At 42.2% G+C, this 22,894-nt stretch overlaps 1 protein-coding gene across 1 annotated transcript in view; it reads left to right on the top strand.

Moving 5' to 3' along the window:
• tmtopsa (teleost multiple tissue opsin a) overlaps positions 1–20,587 on the top strand; it is a 51,047-nt gene extending 30,460 nt beyond the window's left edge. The window contains exons 3-4 of the mRNA XM_062528378.1: positions 12,095–12,328; positions 20,338–20,587. Coding sequence (XP_062384362.1) covers positions 12,095–12,328; positions 20,338–20,571 — 468 coding nt within the window. The 3' untranslated portion in view covers positions 20,572–20,587. The remainder of the gene's footprint in view (positions 1–12,094; positions 12,329–20,337) is intronic.
• Positions 20,588–22,894: the final 2,307 nt, after the last annotated feature.

Here is a 22,894-nt window from a genome sequence, read left to right as displayed (position 1 = left end):
CTCCCTTGCCAAGCACATGCAGCTTCATTTTTTCATAATGCTACTTATCTACAATTCTATAACACTGTAAATACAGACACTCAGTATTAAAAAGTAATAGCATGGTATATTGTAGATCTCTGTCTTTTGTGTGACCATATAAATATGAAATTTCATGGTGTTTAGAGTCAGAGGGGCATTACTGGTGTTTGACCAAATTTGGAAACATGTTTCCCATGACAAACACCACTGAATTTTAAAGAATTCCTCAAAACTTGCTCAAAATGATGCATGCCACTCATGCAGACCTATTTCTGACTACTTGTTCTCACTTTTGTTAATAGTTTAGTTGGCTATTATTATCCCAACACTGTCGCTTACCACAACAACTTGCATGTTTTTTTTTTTTGGTTTGTTTCAGTTATAATGTCTGGATTACATACTTAAAAGTCAGCCCTATTATTCATTGTGAGTCATACAGAAAACTGTGCTGAAATGAGAAGTTATTGGCACAGCTTTGCAAAATGCTTAATGGTGCAGCATTTGTTTCTATAGCCACTGCCCTCCTGTTGTGCTTTGCCTCTGATGATGGATGTTCATTTCTGATCTGGTCATTAAAATCAAGAAATTCTTATCGCAGCATTTATTATTTAACAGGTCCATATAAACGCCCTTTCTGACCACTCTCCAAAATAGTCCTCTCCTCCACCTGGGTTTGTAATATACATGATTATTATTAATGGTCCAACAAAAATGCAACTCAGTTGTGCTCAGCTAGATCAACAGCACATTTTTCACGTGCATAAATATTCTATTTGAAGGAGGACATTATTTGAGCCACGCACTGAAAAATTGATATGGAGTTAGTTGATTTTACGGATTGGAACACGTGCAGCTTTATTGTCTTCTTGCATATTGCATGCAATTACACAGAAAACTGTGGTTCAACTCAGTGTTAATCCAAACACAGTGGAGTGATTCAAATATGAATACAGTGGGCAAGTCCAACTGCCCACTTTCACCACTGCTACTTGTAAGCACACATAATTTATTTAACAGTCATGGAATACTTGAGCATTGAACATGCTGACCACATAACAATATAGCACAGCATATGATTAATGTATCTGTTTGTAGAAGAACTAACATTACCAGGTATTATGATATCTCTGTCTTCGTTTGGAAATACAATTCCAAGAAGAAATTAGTGATGCCCACTCCCTTCTGTACTGATACATTTCCTCAATTTGGAATGAATTCGTATGGAAAAAGGCACACTGAGATTAGATGAGATGCACCCATTTGTTGGATTCAACAGGCCAGCGTTGGAAACAAATGTATACCTATTTATATGAACACATGTAGTGAACCCAGTGTGTGAAAAGTGGGCCAGTGTGAATAATTTGTAATCCAGAGGAAAGCTCTGCTCCAGATCCGCTACACAACTCTATAGTGCACTCCCACAGAGAGAACCAGGGCAAGATTCATGACTCGAGCGCACCAAAGGCACCCAAGTCGCAGACATATATTTACCGACGTATACTGTATTTATGAGGGCAACAAGCCATTGCCCTCCCGCACTCTCTGCTCCATCTGTGATCTATGGGACTAAAGGGAACAAAATGTTCAGCATGATATCGGGTCTCTGTTATCAGGATGCCAGGAAAATCACAGGTTCACAATCTTCCTCTCTGTGGGTTTCTTGTCCTCCTTTGACCGTGTTGTGGAGCTGGAGGGAGGCACCCTAAATGAATTAAGCAGAAGTCAGTCGCTAATTACTCAAATTGCGCCAAGACCCACATGATGATCAGACACACAATATACTGCACTTTAGATGAAGATCAGAGTCTAAATTCAGCTCCTTAAAGTACATTAGCAACAATACATTGATGCTAATAAAGCCCATTTAAAAAGTCACACCAAATTCAGTTACTCTCCACCCCTTGTGGTGGCAAATGCACATACCCTTGTCCCTTGGGCATTTACAAGTAAACAAACAGAAGCAGCAGTGCAGTTGGGAACACATTTGAACTGTTAGGTGGCATCAATGGCTTGGTCCCGCCTAAATTTAAAAGCTAACAGAGTTGCCCTGATAGAAAAGTTATTCACGGCGAAAAGATCATTTATATGTGGAGGCTTTCTAAACTGGGTTTAAATTGTAAACATTGTAAGAAGGAGGAGCAGTCCCATCCTAAATCAGTCATGCTCCATGTTCTTGCATCATTCAGTGATATAATGGTGAAATACTGGGGCCTGGGCTCTGGTACAATGAATGAATGTTGTTTCCATGGAACTTTGGAAGGAACAACTCAGAGATGAATTATGGTGTGTGTGAGTGTGTGTGTGTGTGTGTGTGTGTGTGTGTGTGTGTGTGTGTGTGTGTGTGTGTGTGTGTGTGTGTGTGTGTGTGTGTGTGTGTGTGTGTGTGTGTGTATGTGTGTGTGTGTGTGTGTGTGTATGTGTGTGTGTGTGTGTGTGTGTGTGTGTACACATGCGTGTGCGCGCATCCCCATCTCCCATGCTGTCAGGAAATGTAATGCCCGTCGGCATAGCCCTGCCTCTATGACAGTTGCACCACATTCAACTGGCTCCCAAACCACCTACTTATTCATCATTTGCACACCTATAGCGGGGGCGTCAGTCAGGATTTCTGGCTCAGGTCCTGCTGGGAATTTGCGGCCCATGGCAGTTACCTCACTATGCAATCCATGCTCACAGAAACCCAATCATTGAGGAAGTGGTGCTCGTGAGCAATGTTATGATGTTCCCAGGAAAAAGGTATTTTTTGACTGCCCTCGTTTAACTTTGGTTGAGTCTCCCTCTCCCTCTCTCTCTCTCTCTCTCTCTCTCTCTCTCTCTCTCTCTCGCTCTCTATCTCTCTCTCATTCTCACTGTGTGTGTGTGTGTGTGTGTGTGTGTGTGTCTGGCTTCCTGACAGTCCATGGACAGTGACCTATGTGCGGCGAATAATAATGTCTGTGGCTCAAGGCCAGACTTTCCGTAGTAAATCCCCTCCTCTCTGCCACGGTGTGAAGGCCCACCTGCAGGGTTCTGACTTGCCCGCTGTGATGTCATCCCAGCCGAAGGAGACACATGGCAAGTGCATTCCCCAGAGGGCAAACAATTAACTCAACTTTAGGGGGAGGAACTTGGCAAAAAAAAAAATCATTTCGACAGGAGGAGTAATTGGGCGAGATTATACAGGGCAAGGAGTGCAAGTAACTGACCCTTTCTCTAGAGACCACTTTGCATCTGTAAGTATATACTGTAGGCCTACCGTATGCTGTGTCTATGTGTAATCATTGATACTGTTTTCATACCAAACAGCAGAGCATACCTACTGTCAGAAGAGAACCCATGCAATCCTGTTTTTCCCAAATGTAAAAATCAACCCTTCAGTCCACAGTCCACCATAACGGTATGAGTGAACAGTACAAAAACATGGTTTCTGTACAGGTATGGTGATTCACTTGGTAGATAAGCCTTGCAGTTGTACTTGTCTTTGTTCTATCCCCCATTGTGTTAGAACAATTTTTTGGCCATGAAGAATCGCGCTCACAATGAGTTCCTCGGAGCAGATATATGAGTGGGCAACCGACGCGGTGAACCTTGCAAAGTTTCCCAAACTTTTCACTAATTCAACAGTTTTATCAAGCTGAATCCTAATGGGGCATTGCTTTGTACAGTCACGACTACTAAAGTCCCATCAGATGACGGCAGCTCAAAGATCCTTGACTGACAGATGCAACTGTTTGTGAGCAGGATAAAGAGATTCAGCCACAGATGGTAGACGCCACCTAATAATTGTTCCCTGCTTTATTCTCATGCGCACAAAACTGCTCTTTCATCCCAGCCCAGCATTATGGTCTTACTGTGACATGGGGAGCTGCCTCAACAGCCCCCAGTAGGGGAACAATTTTCATAATAATTCCATATCCTGTTTTCCTACCTCTTTTCATCCGCTACCCTGCTCGTCTATACTGTCAGCTCTCAGCAGCTGCTTTCCGATACAGCTCCGCTATACTGTAAGTTTGCATGCTCTGTGGATGTCAAGCTGTTGGGACGTATATACTGTATCTGAACAACATAACCGGACATTTGGAACTCCGAACGTAGCCGGCTCTTACACTATACCAATCCTGGCATTTCGAAGTAGCCTATATAGAACATGCATAGATTCCATTACAGTAATGTGGCTGTTCAACCACACAGAGATTCTGTTCATGTGCATCGGTGTCGATCACACATACAGTATCACCGCATAATGTTCCGCATGTCAGCATCTTATCTAAATCACCCGACGGGTCGGACGTCCATTTGACAAAGGTCCTGTAGACATGTCTGAAAGCAGCTAGTTAGTGTAGCCTGGGTGCCAACTGCCAACCCAACTTTAGCCCCGCCCACAACATTTGAGGTCGGGAAGTCCGGGCTGGCATTTCTCCGTTGTGGCGCTACTATCAGTGCGCTCTATTATCCATCTGTCTCGGAGGTCCGAGGTCAAACACAGGACGTTGCCTAGCGACACGCACAAACACGCCCCCTTTCCTTGGTTGGCAAACTTGCCTACTCAGTTGAACTCAGAGGAGACCGAGCAAAGTTTTCCCGAGACAGATTCCAAGATGGCTGCGCCCAGTAGAAGGTAAATGCGCCTGGTACTCGTCAGCGCTTCCGCAACACGTGGTGTCCATGTTTTTCTCCATCTCGGACACGCGAAACATAACAAAAGTGTGTGGACGTGACGTCATATCCGAGCTGCCCAGTCCGCTCATAGAGAATAATCGAACACCCTTAATGCTCTGCACAGATCTGTTAGGACCAATCAAATTGTCAGGACTGGCTTCATACGATGATGGACAGATGAGCAACAGTTGCCTCGTCTCATGTCCTCTGATCACGCTTAGGTTGATTTGGATTGTGACAGAAACACTGTGCCTATAAATGCATATTATTTCCATGCAGTTTGGCCTTTCATGTAGCCTACAGCATTGGCTGTAGCAGCTATATATATATATAGCAGCCAGTAGGACCACCCTAACTTGCCTGGTCGTACCAAACTCTCGTACATTCATAATTTACAGAGAGGCCACTTACTTTCCATTCCCAAACATGAACTTCCTTGAATGCGGGTACTCTGTTAAAGTTTGTCATGCTCAAAAACTAGTGCACGACCTCAACGTCATCATTCTCAGCTACTCCCTCTGTTCGCTGACTGGACCTGCACACTTTTGGCTTGGTAAAACCTGTGAATACCACAGACCCAGATGACGTACTGTATACTGAAGGGAAATGAAAATTGAGTGGAAGTACGTATGGGGCGGAGCCAGGCTACTGTACATCCTAACTCCCCCACTCCAAGATAATATGGCAATTTGTGCACACTTTAGAGTTGGTAAGGGGACATCAAATTATAACAGCAAGATATGACTTCCCCTTAACTTCTTGCATTATGCCTGGTGCACATCATACAGTAAGTGGCCTTTGAAAGGTTTTCTGTCATGGGAGGCAGAACGATTTGTGGAGCCCATTTTGTTCCTTCTCTTCTGCTGGCTTTCTTAGGCTTGCGATGCATTAGAGATGCACATAAAAAAAAAAAGCTGCTGAACTTCAGATTCTCTTTCTAGATCTATCGTAGGATTGCGCTCTCTATTCAATCTGTGAAAGCAGGCCCTGCGCTGCAAAGGGCGAGAGTAGAAAATGGTTTACAGGATTGGAGGAGTCTTTGTGAGGGGCCCAGTGGAATGCTGACACTTCTTGCCAAGACGGCGCTTTGCTGGTGACAAGCAAGCCCTGCCAGGGCACTGTGCTTCTCCTCGACTAATGCAGTAGGCACAAAGCATACAATCAATCACATTTACCCGGAACACCAGGGCTGGCAGGAGCTCCTTATGGGCTCACAAAGCCGAGATGGAAAAAGATGGATGTACTGTACAGTACATGAGACTGAGCAAGGAAGTTGTGGGGGTCGCTGGGGATGTGTAAGCGTGGCGGGGGGGGGGGGGGGGGGGGGTTGTGAGGGGAGGTGGACAGGCGGGGTCAGGGTAGGGCAGGGTCAAATTTGTGGATGTGGTGCCGCTCCTGATGCCACCACATGAATTTCCTTTCAGTTTTGTCAAATGAAAGAAGCAGATGAAACTGGAGTCATTTAAAACTGACATTGTAAGGCACTGTTACAGTAAACTCTGTTAATTAAAATCTAAAAGTGGTATTGTGGGTATTGGTCGGTTTACGTCCTTATTGTCACATTAAAAAAAAAAAATAGATAAAATAAAACAAAAAATCAAACAAACAAACAAACAAACAAATAATAATAATAATAATAATAATTTACCTACGTACCCCTTGAGTTCACATATGCCCAGAGTATTCAGAATGGTGTTGTAGCAAAGAACCTCTGGAGTTCAAGCTTACTGTAGCAGGTAAAGGCCAAAAAGGGTGAACTTAGAATACCATTGTGCAACGGGGTTGAGGTGGGATAAACTTCTCTGCCCTTCTCACATACTGTAGGCCTACACATAAATTTAAAAAAGTGCTCTAAGTGTAGCACTTTTACGACTGCATGTTATCTATACAATTTTCACCTAACCACTGACTGGAGGTGGAAGGACATCAGAGGTGACTTAAACAGTAATTGAATGCAGTAAGCCTACAAATCTCTTTACCCTTTCCTCAGTCTTTCCTTGATTTAAAGCATTTACTTTTTACTGTAGGCCTACTGTACATCCACATCCATAAAATGTATGTGCTCAGAACTGCATCGTATAGTATAGTCTATAAAAATATATATTTGTGATTCATCGGAAAACTTATGCACATCATAACATGCTGAGAGGACAATTACAGAAGACCTTTTTATTACAAATGTGTAGTATCTAACCAATTTTCGAAGGTATTTACTGTGTTGAAATGATACATTCCTGCAAGAAACTCTATCTGACTAGTTCTCATTATGGTCATTTTTGTTCAGTATTGGTTCATGACTTAGCCTACCTAGAGAATGCACATTTTGTAGAGATCTTACATAGCTCCATCAGTATTTAGCCTAGTCAAGAGAATGTTCTCTCTCTCTCTCTCTCTCTCTCTCTCTCTCTCTCTCTCTCTCTCTCTCTCTCTCTCTCTCTCTCTCTGTTTATGTGTGTCTCAGTATGTTTACCAAATTACACTGGAAAAAAATATTTCTTCTCATAAGCTTTCAAACATTATTCCTCCCCAATTCTGGACAAACACTTATTTTATGGTGTTGGGCAAGAATCAGGAAGCCAGGAGATTTTAGTGAAGGTAAAAGCATTTGGCTCTGCTCGGAAACACACTCATGTCACTTTGTTTGTTTGGCTGATAGTCGCCTCCATTGATTTAGCTTGTGTACATGTCTGATGTCTGGAGAGGAGAAGTTTGATCAGAGCATTCCCAAATGGGGAGACATTTGCTTTTCCTCAGCAAACAACACGATTTCACAGGGTCGTTATTGTGCACTGCATACATTCAGATTGATGCCAGACCCTTGGGCCATTGATGACCCTGGCCTTATGCCACCCAGAGCCAAGGTTATTGAAAATACCTGCAACAAGATTATTGTACAATCTGTATTATATTAGGAACTTTCCATTGCCTTTCAATTACGGCATACCAACAGAAATCAGCATAACAAAACATGAAGGCATATTAGTTTCCAGTCAGTGAGAAGAATGTGGCGAATGTAGAGGCTCTAGGTGATGTGAGCATTTGATTTCTTTTGAGGTGTTCTACATTCTTTGGCTCAGATTCCTTACTGTGAGCTAGTGGAAGGCACAGGCCTCTTACCCACCTATACACAGATTGGTATAGTTACACACTCGTGTAGCACCAACCAATATACATGTCAAAGGGCTGCCTTTTGGCGACAAAATGGACACTTACTGTACAAAACTGAATGCTTGGCTTTGACTGTCTTGTAAGGGCATTAATGGTCTTTGAGTTGTCATAGCATGTACAGTAGGCTAGGTTAGTAAACTCTGTTTTGCACTTTAGACAATATTGACACAACCTTGCCAGCTGTTTTCTCTCACAAACTGTACACCCTGACAAGGTGATCACAATAATGTAAACTAACGGCGTGTCCGGTGGGCGCCAGCCTTTACTTGAAGATATCTACATATAGTGACATGCCACTGTCATGAACGCATGACACATGACTGGGGAAGGGTATTGATAGCTGATACTTAACTGATACCGTTTCCTCCATGCTTCGTCGATACCAAGGTATTGTTAAGCTCCCAGACAAACGGTGCTACAATCGATATTTTTATTTATGTATCAATGTTGACATTCTATGGCATATCCGCTATTAGGCTGTTTATGTTGAGGGCAGATGATCTTTGTGTCAACAAAGTAGGTCTGGAGTTGCATTATTGGTGCGACACCCTGTTTGTCTTATACTTCATTCTTTAATTCCCATTCTTTGCTATGGTGTAAAGTATCGATAAGAATATCGATAAGAACCGGTATAGTTAAGCAGTATATCAGTATCAATAGAATGCTAACTAATGATATCCATTCCTACACATGACACATGAACCCTACCCCTAAACCTAACCTCTAACTAGGGATGTCACGAGAACCGATACTTGCGATACCTCTCGATTCCAAAATTAAAAAACACCGGCGATGCCCATTTTTTCGAAGCACCGTAAGCACCGACGCCAGCATAAGCATCGGTGCTGCGACTCTTCCGGAACTGATGGGGGCAATGCAGTGTCTCCCACACATAGACTAATTTGAGGCGATGCGCCACAGATTCAGCACCGGCCGCCACATATGGTTTCGTTACTTTTTATTTTATTTATTTATCTATTTTTCAACGCTATTGAAAAACACGCAACATTCGTTAAGCTGAATTTCCTTTCCCTGCTCTCCCTCTCTGTCACTCACGCGTCTGTCTCTCATGCATGCACACACACACAGTCCCCTCCGTGCACACAGCGTCTGTCTCCATGAAAACCAGCCAATCATTCCTGGAAGCGTGGTCGTACTGATGCACCTGACGCTGCCTGGGTGGAAGCATAGTTCTTCTTCCACAACGTTTGTAGACTATGCGTGCAACTTTACCAAACAGTAGAAGTAAACTCACTCTCCTTGGCCCGCTCTCGTGCGTGGTCAATGGACACCCGCCCACGACATGCACATTTAATCCAAATAAAACATTCACAATCGTGAACGCAATGACGCACAGAAGACGACTAGCTAAATTGCTGTTTAAAATCCGGTTAGCATCATTAGCAGGCTATGCCGCAGACATTTGATTAAAACTTGCATTCAAGTTGACTGACCATCTCAATACCAATGTTTTTCAACTCCAGGACTTAAAAGGGCCTGTCCCAAGGAGAAATAGTAGCTTACCTTGAAACTTAAACACATGTGGGGAAACTGAACAGTCCAACCAGTAGAGTAGCCTATGATAAGATTAGCCTGCTACTTTGTTTACAAATTTTGAGGCTTCAACCAGACGGCTGAATTTAAGAGGTGGAGTTGTAATATGAATAGTTGGCTATAATCTGCATAAAGTTTGCTGTTATGAAGATCAGAAATTTCAGTATATAGAATGTATAAATTTGTGTTTCAAATAAAGACTTTGCATCTTGTAAAAAAAATCATTCACATTATATGAAAGCAGAGCGATAAAGAGGCGATGCAAGTTGTTGGTTTTTATAGGCTACAATCCATTAGAAAAGTGATTGAATTAATTATGTGTAAGCCTATGTGATATGCTTGCAATTGGATACTGTATTCTGTTATGCACTGTAGAAATTATATTTCAGTATTCTGCAAATATTTAAAGAAATTCATTAAGTACATGGGATTTTAGAAAATCCTTTTTTGAAACGATAGTATCGAATTTGGCATCGAGAATCGTGTAATTTTGCTGGTATTGGCACCGACTACTGATTTTTTGGTATCGTGACACCCCTACCTCTAACCCTAACCCTAACTTGTCCTGTCAAAAACTGAGGGACACTTAATGACAGAAGCGTAAAGTCATAAACGTTTATGACTTGTTTCTAATGTTTTTGACATGTTCATGACAGTGTCATGTCACTCTTATGTAGATACCTTCAAGCAAAATGAAACCGAAAATTCGAAGTAAATAAACTTCCATTGAAAAATAGAGAAAATAAAAAAATATAGATTTCCTCCTTTCCAACCATCTAAGTAGATGTTTCCTAGCTGTTTTTGTTCTGGTTTGGTCTATAATAGGACCTGAGGACCTTTTACAGCATTTTGTAAGAGTGTATCTGCACACGAGCCAGGTAGCCGATTGCTGGCTATGAGGGTGTGCAGCAAATGGTTTGCTACTTCTTCAGCTGTTTTATGTTGTTTTCAAGTGATTCAGATGGACAGGTTTGGTGAGGTGATCTTAATGAATTATAATGAAGTGATTGTCCCTTCCTGCTCTCCAATGCAGGTCAGTCAAATCTATCTCTCAGAGCAGACCCGGCTGCAGAGAGCAGTGATAAAGGGGGCATTTGAGATTTTCAGGGGGGCGCTATCAATCGTAAAAGGCTACAGTTAGGATTAGGCCAAGTAAAACTGAGGGGGCACCTTTTTTGTTTGAGGGTGCACCGCCCCCTTTTGCCCCCCCCTGGAGCCGGGTCTGTCTCAGAGTGAGTATGACAGGAGACTGCTGACTATATAGATTGCTATTTTATTTTGACTCAAGCTTAATGTGTGCAACGCTAATATTTATATTAAAAAAACCCAACAACATAAAGATGTATCCCCTGGGTTTTAGGGAAACGCAATATTTGGATATTTGCCTGTGACCACTGCATTGTCAAGTATCCAATGGATTGAAATATAACAATTCTGTGTGCTCTATAAAACAGTGTACAGTAGACCGTGCATTGAAATTGTTAATTGAAATAATTAATTAATTATTTATGCATGCCTACATATGTGCTGCTTGGGCCTATTCCACTGAGCTCGACCAGCTGAAATGTTTCAAATGAAACCCTGGGTTTGGTATTATCTACTGTATCTGAAATGGCTTCCATTCAGGCAGAGTTTGCAGAACAATAGCACAACAATGGAGTGGAAAGCACTCAGTAACATCAATTATGTTAGTGCTAGTTGTTTAGATACTTATTACAAAGAAAATGGTCATTGTCTAGGACAGTGTGACTCAATGCTAGAGAAAAGAGTCTTAAGTACAGGCTGTTACTTCCTGTCTGCGAGTTGTGTATGTGTTCGGAATGTGAAAGATAAAGTGGTGCCCTGCACTTTAAAAGAGCTGTCAGTGGAAGATGCTGAGGTCCACCTCAAATCATTGTCAGACAAGAAGCAAACATTACAGCAACGGAATCAATGAGATTTTAATTGTCATTCGATTGGTGGGTGTGATTGAGGGTGTGTACATTTGTGTGCATATCTGTGCGAGTCTGTGTGTCTCTCTGTCTCTGTCTGTCTGTCTCTCTCTGTCTCTATGCATTAGCCATCTATCTCACAAATAATGTCAGCTCTGTTACCATTTGAAAGCACTGGCTGACAATGTGTCTGTTTCCATGGTGTTTTGAGTGACATGGGTCACAGGAGAGCAGTGACTTAACGTGGGGATAGTAGTCAGATGCAAACACGCTCTGGTTGAAGCAAAGGCCTGAGAGGGGATGGTGAGAGTCCCACTGCAGGATCCAACTGCCATTCCACCCCTGTGTCTTTCTCTCTCTTCCCCTCCTCCACCCTAACAATGCTGTGTTTTGAACACTGTTACCAAGAGTGTTCATGGAGATGGTGAAAAGGGTGCCGGTAATGATGGAGTGACGGGTAGGAAAATGGGGCAGGTGGAAATATTCATGTAAGCACTGTGAAGCGCTGCTGTCTTTTTGACTATACCTTCAGTCTTTTTCATCATTGTCTTCCCTTGCTGACTGTTACTTTCTCTCTCTATCTTTCTCTCTTTCTCTCTCTCTCGCTCATTCTCTCTTTCTACCACTGTCTGTTCCCGTTGGCAGCTTTCCCCCCCCGACTGGCCTGTTTCACCATCGTGTTGTCTCCCTTCTGCTTTCAGTTGGTATATCATATTTCACATCTTTCTCATGCAGTCCGTTTTCTCTCTCTCTCTCTCTCTCTCTCTCTCTGGTGCGTGCAGGTGAGTGGCGTGAACAGAGCGCTGGGTCGTAAACGTGAGCAGCGCGTCCTGGCCATGGTCATTATCATGGTGGTGTGCTACCTGGTCTGTTGGCTGCCCTACGGCATCATGGCTCTCCTGGCCACCTTTGGTCCTCCAGGCCTGATAACGCCCGAGGCCAGCATCGTCCCCTCCGTCCTGGCCAAGACCAGCACGGTCATCAACCCCGTCATCTACATATTCATGAACAAGCAGGTAAGACAATGGCAACACACAGGGACCACAAGTGTCTCTGCGCTACGGTATGTCAGACAACACGTACACACGCACGCACACGTGTGCACACACACACACACACACACACACAAACAAACACACACACGCACACATACACATACTGTGTACACACACATGCGCGCACGCACACACACACACACGCACAGCACACAAGCATATTAAGCTGCGTCATTGTCGTTGGGGGAGTTTGAGGACATAACTTACCGGTGGCACGGAGTTGCACGCTCTTATGTGTAATCCCATTCGTCGTGCTCATCAAGCCATCTGTCAATGTGTCAGCAGTGTTCTCAGCAGCTGTAAATAACATCTCCTACTTGTTTGGGTTGTCAGGGGTTTTCTATTTATACTGGGACATCAAGGTACCGACAGGGGGGGAGAAGGAGAAGGCAGAGTCTGCTCGCATGCTCCCTAACTTAATAAGCCCTGCAATAAAGAGGGACTAACAGACACAAACTGTCTTTGTGTGACCTCTATTTAGATGTGCGTGTACCTGTAATGTGCGAATGTGAGAGTGTGTGTGCCAGCGCAGTGCAAGTATGTGAGTGCATGGTGCTTATGTTTGGATCTCCATTCAATGTTTCTTTTTTTATTTTCTGGACACCTTTTCACTTTGAGAGAGCGAAGCAGATGAATTCAGTTGAACAGTTGAAGTTGTTTCTGCTCGTCACCGGCAGGAGTGTTGGACAGGCTTTGCCCTTGGTGTGTGTGTGAGCGCAGCTCAGTGACAGAGAGCCGGCGTGTCCGCAGACGGTAGTCTGAGCCAGCGTGGAGCAGACCGGAGTCTCTCCAGCGCCAAACTCTCAGCCCAGACCGAAATGCACAAATCCACCAGGGATACTGCGGCTTATCAGATACAAGGCACCGTCGGTGTGATGAGGTTGACTAAATGGAATCTAACTATCTACAGTAATGTGATTCAGCAGAGATTGTGGGCCAGACTATCCCTGCTGTCCCTTGTCTGGCGTGCACAGGCAAATCTGTTTGGCAACAGATAGCAAAAGTGAGAGCAAGATAATTCAAATCAAATAAGAATAACAACATCAAAACATGAGGAAAAAAAAGGAACGTTCTGTAGTGCAAGGGTGTTAGCCACACAAGGCCAGATACACATACATTTGTTTTTTTTACTTAACTATGGATTAGTTGAAGCAAAACTCTTGTAACTGATATCAATTTGTTCTCGTTAAATCAATGTTTCATGGTCTTACGTCTCCTGGGCTGCCAGTAGTGTGTGTGTGTGTGTGTGTGTGTGTGTGTGTGTGTGTGTGTGTGTGTGTGTTTTCAGTGTGTGAGATGCGTCAGACATCATTTGCTGACCCTCTGACAGCAGCGTAGAGGCCTGTGGAGATTCTCTACCAGGTCTAGAGGCCAAGACCTTGAACAGAACCTCATCCTCTAGGAAAGACAAAAAGGCGAAAGTCTCATGGCTCACAGTACATTTCACTCTGTCTTGAGCCCAATCAATTTCCCTCTCAGACTGCCCCAATATGACTCAAACTTGTTCTCTCTTTCTCTCTCTCTCTCTTATACAGCTCTCTCTCTCTCTCTCTCTCTCTCTCTCTCTCTCTCTCTCTCTCGTGTGGCATTATGAACTTTGGGCAGCTTGGTTGTTGGTGTTCCATCCGCCAAAGTTTCCAAAGAGTCAGTGAGTAGCCACAGAACTTTTAGACAGGCTAGGGTTGCCCCTTGCTGGCCTTTCTGCCAGGAGTTTCAGGTTTGTCAGTATGTGTTTTTCTTTAGTAGACTTTTTACTATGTCTAGTAACTGGCCATACACCTTACTATCTTGGTCTCATCTGTATTCCATACAGTTTTCTGTCAAAACATAATGTCTTTTTTTTTTTTTGCCCGCCCCTTACTCTTTCTTTGGACCTGTCTGTGCTAAAAGTTGCTGGCTTACTCCCCTCAGAGAAGCAATTATAACCGATTTGGAGAATTTGTCAATGTGCGTTCATTAATTGTAGGGCTTTAGTATCATTCCCTCAGGAGTTTCAGCCTCTCGCTCCTTTACGACAGGGGAAGGAGCTGAGCCAGCCTTTAATCCCTCCCTGTATGAGCTCTCCTCTTGTTTTGATGTGTTAAACACCACTGGGGACTGTGCACGCCTTAGAGTGGTTCAGATATATGATAAGCACGGCGCTATCAGGAGACCTCATTGACTGTTGCAAACACTGAGTCTAGACTTTGTAACACGGAGAAAAGTGTTCTATAAATTAAGATTCTGAAGACTTTATGATATATTATTAGTATAACACCACAGATAGTTGAAACGCGAGGGAGCTGTCAGGGTGTTTCTTATGCTTTTGTTGTTGCTACTCACAATCTTAGTTGAGCTCTGGTGAATTCCCGGGACCTGTAATTGAGGATTACATGCAACAATTAAATGGGAGGTAATTAAGGCACATTAATGATGTCTGAAATCAGTGAACAGATCACTGTGAAAAAAGGGGGGGGGGTTATGTATGCATGCAGGTTTAATTAATTGTATGAGATTACAGCAACAGCATGTAATGTAATGGTTCATTTTCCATTATGTTCGTTGCAGCGTTCCGATTAAAATTGAATTTGATGGTTATTAATGACATTTCGTTTCATATTAAGCGCTCTCCTCCCCCCAAAGCAATATTTTCAATTTTCAGGGAATGATGTCACTAGTTCAGACACTGAAGACAGATATTCCTGTATGTCATTTTCAGTCTTCAATTCCTCCCAGCCCGTAACTATGGAAACAGTGAGTTGAGGCGAGTTGAAGACTAAAAATGCTGTACAGATACGAATAGCGTTCAGTGTACGCCCAAGACCTCATGGACACCAGGGTGGCCCCTTCCACGGGACAGATTGGGATAACGGGTAAGTACTGTATTGCCTCTTGCTAAGATGAATTCTGCTGAGAGAGGTGGCTATCAATGGGGATATTAAAGCAACACGGAACACAAACTTACGTTTATGTATAATAATGATGTGCAATATCTTACGAAAGGATCAGAAACAGATGACATGAGAAAATATATAGATCAGTTTTGTACACGTTCAGTCTGTAACCCCATACAATTTCGAAAAATAGAAGTTTCTTGGATTATTCCACTGTCTGGTGTTCAGTGGTATTGAAATTCCATTGGAAATGTTCTGTAATTGGTTTCACAGAGACACTGTTCTCCTCTCCTTGAGGTTAGGACATTTTTTTGTAGCCACAGGACATTGAAATACAGCAGTGTTGTTAAGGGAATCCTAGTGTAGTCACTTGTAGTGAAAGTGATGTTTTTTTTAGTCAGTAAAGCCTCTGTTTATGTTGCAGGAAAGTGAGGAACGACAGTTTCTTCCCAGTTTTCCCGACTGCTCATTTTGTTTAAGGCATGAATCCCTGAAATGAATCTAACTTCATATCAATTTTTTTGCACAGAATGCAGCAATGCCACCATCAGCACAGACCTCTTACTCCCCAGTGGTGCTGTCAATTAACAAAAACTTTCACCTCTTGTTCCTGGCCGACAGCAGGGCTGTGGTGCAGTACAGAATGTACCTTTTTACAATAAAGCGGTTGAACTGCCACATGTTTCTGTTCCCTACCTGATATATGACAGAGGCCATTCTGAAAAATTGCCTTTTTCTTCTCATTTACATCCGAATGACCCCCTATAGTGAGGAGCCTCCTAATGTAAGGTTGAATGACAGATATTAATGGCTATAAGCCACAGGGTCAGACCAGGAGCTCTGTTGGGAAATGTGCTTTGTTTCCCAGGAAATAGCCCCTCAAATAGATACTGTCCTGAAGTGACCAAGCACTTTCTATCTTTTTCCCCTTCTGGACTCCAGAGTTGCAATGCCATTGTATGAGGAAACTTGCTATTCTTCTGCCGAATTGAACTGTGATATCTTCACCCAGCAGGGTGTGCTTGGGCATACAGTACCTTGCCTGTCATGCACTTTTGTTACTAGTTCAATAAGTGGGAACAATATTGTCTGCTACCATATAAGGGAACATTCTAGGGTATGCCTACTTTTCTTAAGGAAATGTAGTGTAAACTATAAGTATACATGACTGAAGCACAGTATACTAAGTACACTACGTTTTCTCAAGGGATGTTCTACCTTACTAACACCATACACTACTGCTAATATGGTCACATTCACTTCCCCTGCCATATCAACAAATGGAATGTACTTGGGAGATCTGTCCACTATTCTATTCTATTTTAGAAGACATAATATAATCTAATGGTTGTGTTACTGTATACAGTACAGACAGTCAACCTGATGGCAACATACGACTACCATACGTTACCCATAAACTGTCATTATACTGGATAAAACATTAATGCTTTTCACATTGTCCCACTTCATTTGACATTGAACCAGAGTTATTTACGTTGAATGTCTTCCCACAGAGCATACACCAGGGGTCTCCAAACTTTTTTCCTACTTTGAAAAATGGACATGGCCGAGAGCTTGTATGTAGTAGCATGCCATGTTTTCACATAGCTGGTCCTAGAGGGCTGTTTCACGGCTTATACACTGGTCCCACTCATGCCTACCATTTACATTTTTTCAATTTGTTCTTTAGATGCCCCAATACAAATCAGCCTCCTACCAGCCAATCAGAACGTAATATTTTGTGTCTCCTTGGTATAAGGGTGCAATGCCTTTTCAGTGTGAAAGTGTTCTTCAGTATATACTCTTCATCTTGAAAGTATTGTGCATGACAAGTGTGATCACAGACCCTTTCCCTACAGGCTAATTGACTTCATTTTTTTTAAAGTTATGGATGCAAGTGAAAGTTTGGATGTAGGGCCTACAAATAGAGTTCTTATCTTTTGCATGAAACACTGTTTTGGGGACTTGCACTATTCGTGTAATAAATGGGAAATTCCTAAATATACCTTTTATGTGCACATATTCCTAGAAGATGGTTCAGATAAAAGCTAACTTATGAGCATATATGAATGGGTATAATTATTGTCATTAATGGTTGTCCAATGATGTTTTCGTCATAACCCAGAAGCATTACTTATAGATATGGACCTCAGCAACTCTGCCACCACTGAATGGAATTCAGTGAGCCTTCTCTGTCCTGACCCAGTGTGAAGTGTACAGAATTGACAGTGATAATCACTCATCATTATCCCCACTAATATCATGACCAGTGTTAAAAGGGAAATGCTACAATGGCTTTCTTTGGCTCTAAATGATTAACTCCCTGTGGAACGAAACGGAACGAGTAATTAGTGAGTCCTGGTATTGTTCTACATGAGTGTGGAGAGACAGCTCCAGCGGACCCTCGCAGTGAGATAAATACAAAATGGCGTGCACATTCAGCTATTTTATTCACAGCTAATGACCTGTAATTACTCTGTCTTTAGCCTTATGAAAGGTTACATCATACATTGCATTTAATGACTCTGAGTCCCCTCCTGTTGGTGTTCAGTAATGGATTTATGAGCTTGCTTACCAGAAACAGACTTACAGACATTTCATTGACGTGGAAATGCCCTCATGCCCACGATGGTACAATTATAACCAAACCAATTCAGGTTAATACAGCCAGAGTTCCCACTCTAAATTAAATGTAAAACTCCATGACTTTTTCCTCACTTTACCTGACAAAAATCCAAAAGTCCATGACCGACTATGTAATGAAGAGTGCAATATATCGACCAAACATTTTAGAACAGTCGCATAGCATTCAAGAATCTTTTACTTTTTAGAGTCTGAGATGAATAAATGGGCATTGAATGAATACATTTGGACTAACCACAATGACTCAAACAAGCAGTAAGAAGCTGATAACCAGATATACACCAATTCCCTGATATTCCATGCTGGAATAGACTTTCCAAAATCCCTTGATATTACATAAATTCCATGACCTGTGGGAACCTTGTACAGTATTACAGTAGTACAGTATATTCTCTAGATCTATTCTGAATAATAGTCATCTCTGTCTTTGCATTTGTGCTTAGAGATTATTATGACCGCCGTTAGTGTAGCTAGCGTAGCGATCATATAGGGATTAAGTTTTTTTTTTCCAAAGATGACTTTTTTTTCAAAGTCATCTACTTCCTAAATGTTTGGTCAACGATTTCCGGGACACCCGAACACTATAGGGCACATGAAACTTGGGTTTAGTTTGGTCCCTGGGGGCCACTCCACCCTCACGCTGGCCCCAACAAAACCCAAAAATTGCAGTTTTTCCTAAATAACTACCTGAAACTAGGCACCGAGGATGGGAAAATGCTTATTGCGTATGTTGGTTTCAAGAGCCTGCATCAACTTAGCTTATAACCAGTCATTTGTGATTTGCACTCCTTGCTTCTGTTATGATAATGACAAATTTGGTGTCAAATGGTAGGCCTACAGTGACCCAAAAAACAGCTAGCATAAGCAAGCTGATGGCAAGTATGATGGCAAGTTTTTAAAGCATTTTTAGGTTACAGGCATTTCTGTATACATTTGTTTAATTTTCAATGAATTCCAGGATAAAAAAAAGTCATTCATATAGCACAATTTTGTATGTGAAATGTGCATTTTTGCCCCCAGTTGTCATGGTAAGGTGAAAACTGTTGGTTTCTTAAACCTGAAACCTATTTTATTTGAGTCCTTGACCCCAAAAATGTACACTTTGACACCAAATTTGTCATAGCCATAACAGAAGCAAATATATGGGATCAAGAGTATTTTTTGGGCGCATTGGTAGCCATTTTTTTTTAAAGTGTGATTATTTCCATTAAAATGTGTGATCTCACTTGTGTCTTAGGATAAATTTATTTGTATGACCCTAATGTACTTCCATACCTAAAGGGACCTTTGCATCATGACTTGAAGTCAATCATTTGGGCTTAACCTCCCTACTGTACTATCCCATGGTAAAAAAATGAAAATGCAATATTATACTGCTTTAATTGCCCTTATCTTCAGATGAGATGTTATGAACTGCACCAAATTTCATGTGTATGATTAACCTGACATCCTCTGGGAATATGCCACGGTTTGTGGAAATTCATCCATGGGGGGCTATGAAATAAATGAATTTATGTGTACAGTTCGTGACTGTACACCCATCAACCTGCAGATGGTGGTGTTGAGCGAAGGGTTGCTGGTTTAGGATGATACAATCACACATACACACACACACACACATGCAGGAATACACACGCACATATGCACACACACAGACACACACATCATCTCTCACACACACACACACACACACACACACACACACACACACACACACACACATGCACCATTGCCCACACACACAAACTCACAAGTGAGCATATACACAATACAAACGCAAAAAAAACACACACACATGCAGGCATAGACACACACACACATACACACACACACCATTACCCCCAGAACACACACTCACAAGCGAAAACTCACAAACAAAGAAGCACACATGCACAAAAGCAAACGCACATGCACACACTCATTTGCATACATAAAAGTTGCAGAATGGAGTGGAGTAGGAGATGGAAATTTATATTTGTCGAGAGAATGTGTAAGACTGAGCGGCGGTCATATTTTGTACCACGTTGCAGTTCATCTAGTTATGACATGACATAACCTATGTTTGCATTCACTTCCTCATGCGTCTGCATATGCATTTTATATATGGCTATGGCTATGGCTATGGCTATGGCTATTTAGCAGACGCCTTTGTCCAAAGCGACATACAAATAAATAACAATACAAATTAAATTAACAGTGAACAATTACAAACTAGGGAGAATAGTAATATTATCAGTAAAACAATAATTTTAAGCACTAACCTAATGAGAAATAAAACAGTGAAATGAGAATAGCAATCAAATAAGTCACTCAGTTAATTATATATAATAATAATAATAACTAAAGCATGGTATGGCTAAATTGTATGTGTGTATCTACTTGTGCTGATACTCTTACGTGTGTGTGTGTGTAAATGTGTGTGTTTGTATGTGTATGTGTGTGTGTGTCCACCAGTTCTACCGGTGTTTCCGTGCCATGCTGAAGTGTGAGACGCCTGAGCGTGGGTCCAGCATCAGGAGCACTTCCCGCGCGAACAAGCAGAGCATGAGAGTGCTACGGCGCACCAACGACAACAACTGCACCGCGGGGCCCGCCACCACCGCTCTGCCCAACCAGCTGGAGGGACCGCCTTCCTCGGACGCCAGCAAACTCGCCAAAGTGTCACTGGTGGCACATTACAATGAATGAATAGCGGCCAGAAAGGGCTCCCCTGTTGCCCACGCTTACAGAAAACAGGACACTTGGAACAGAGACATGGCTATCTTGGGATCATCCTGTTGCGTAATGGTGTTTTTTTGCAGTTTGCACATGTCTTAAGACAGACTGGAGATGAATGTTTGGTAACAGCACTGTTGATATGTACACGGGTGGGCACACATTCATGTGACTCTCCTCTCTAAATGCTTTACATGTAAAGGAAAAATATTTTTGTACTCCTTTTGTTGTGACTCCATGTACCAACATATTTGTGAAAACAGTAGGACATTTTTAAAACGTATATATGAACACATAGGGAACAAAATGAATTGCAGAGTTGTGGGTATTGTGTTGGAAGGGGAAAGGTTTTGGAGGACAAAGTGATGAAAAAGCCCACTCATCCTTGATTGTTTCCGAATAATGGAACTATTTCAAGTTTTCTATGCCCGATCATATTCCCTGTTTGAGATGAATTCAAAAACAACAACAGCAACAACAACTTTGCTAATGTTTGTGAGGATTCCTGATTGCTATTACTTTTGTAGTTTAGAATGCATTAGGCTCACAAGCTCACAACAAAACAGGAAAACATATTCCATCTAGTATTATTGCTTTTTTTATTCCAGTATATGACCCTCCTTCAATGCTTGATGCATTCACAGAGCTACAATTATGAACAGTTAATTATTACTAAATATAGTTATGGGGGTAACCAATCCCTTTCAGACTTTAATTCAAAAAGACATTGTGCCAGTCAGGATCAAATGAAATGCTTTGCAATGGGCTACTTGTATCATTTACTTTTTGTTTGTTCGTTTGTTTTTAAAGTTGACCTCAGCTCAGAATGCCTTGATCTATTGCTTTCACAGCTGTATGTTATTACCAGTTTTCCCACCCTGCATGTTCCCAGTATTCGAAATGATCAGTGCTATAGTCTCCTTATCTTCATGCCCCGACAAACAATATGCAGTAAAAGGGAGAGTTATTGTAAGCCAGTATGTCTTTATTCTCACACAAATCACATTTGGCACTGGTAATACTGTCAGCTGCTATCTTTGCATCACGTTGTTTTACCCCTTCTTACTGCTGATGTTGGTGAGAAACAAGTACATTAATCAAATTCCATCCAGTCAGCATGCTTAATGGAGCCCTACTAAAGGTACCGCTACGCTAACATCATCAATGATTTCCACAGCAGCCATTTGTTTTTAATTTATCAAATGCCTTTTCATTGATTAACCACTGAGATTGCTACAGTAAGGAGTGTGCCCAATGTGTTAAGCTGGCTGAGGAGATCAAGTGATGGCCTGGCCCTGCCTGACCCTATCTCAGGAGAGTGGCTGGTAGCCTCTGATGAGAAATGTCTCAGATATTTCCAGTCAGTGAGTAACAGAGTGCAGCCATGTTGACATCAAAGGACTTTGTGTTTTGCAAATAGCTAGAAGACAGTGCTGTGAGTGTCAAGTGCTTAAGAGCTAATCCAATCACTCCATTCCTGTCTGTCCCCATTTTCAACATCACTAACTCACAGACCTCACCAGTCTCCAAACTATAGTAAACACAGTAAAGACTTGCGGTTAACACCAAAGACTGGCACACTAGATCAGTTACTCCCCACTGATGATGACCATCTCCACTTCAATCTGACAATTACAGTAAGATCACCAGTGGTTATTTGTATTTAGTGTAGCACTCTGTGTATGCCCACCCCCCTCCGCCCCCACCCCCCACACCCTCGCCCCCATCCAATGTAAATTGTGTAAATATTTGTTCTTATGAATGTTGCTTATTCTGATTATGATCAGAAGTGCGTAAGATGCCAAATGCCCTTTTGTCTTATGCCAGTTATCAGCAACCCTGCTCTTGGACAACCAGACCTACATAGTTTCCAACACTTAACTCACTTAACTCTAAACAAGCATGTGGATACACACAGGCAGGTGCCCACACCATCTCTCTCTCTCTCTCTCTCTCTCTCTCTCTCTCTCTCTCTCTCTCTCTCTCTCTCTCTCTCAAACACACACACACACACACACACACACACACACTCTCAGTGCCTCAGCGCACTCTCAGAGACAGTGCCTCCTGAGGGAACTTGACTTCCAAACTCTCTTATACACTTGTATGTCATTTCTATTTGAAACGTATATACCTTGTCCTATGGAGAGAATAATTGCTTCATGCTGAGATCTAATTTCTACTAAATTGCAAGCACAAATGACTCTGTTTAGACCTGTTTCTGCAGGTCAAAAGTGTATAAACAATCACAGTCATGTATATTTCAAACAACAGATGGGGATATACCATCCCAACA

Source organism: Sardina pilchardus, chromosome 2 (assembly GCF_963854185.1).
Source record: "Sardina pilchardus chromosome 2, fSarPil1.1, whole genome shotgun sequence".
Taxonomy (NCBI): Eukaryota; Metazoa; Chordata; class Actinopteri; order Clupeiformes; family Clupeidae; genus Sardina; species Sardina pilchardus.
Note: the sequence above shows the minus strand (reverse complement) of the source record. Positions and strands in the feature narration are given on the sequence as shown.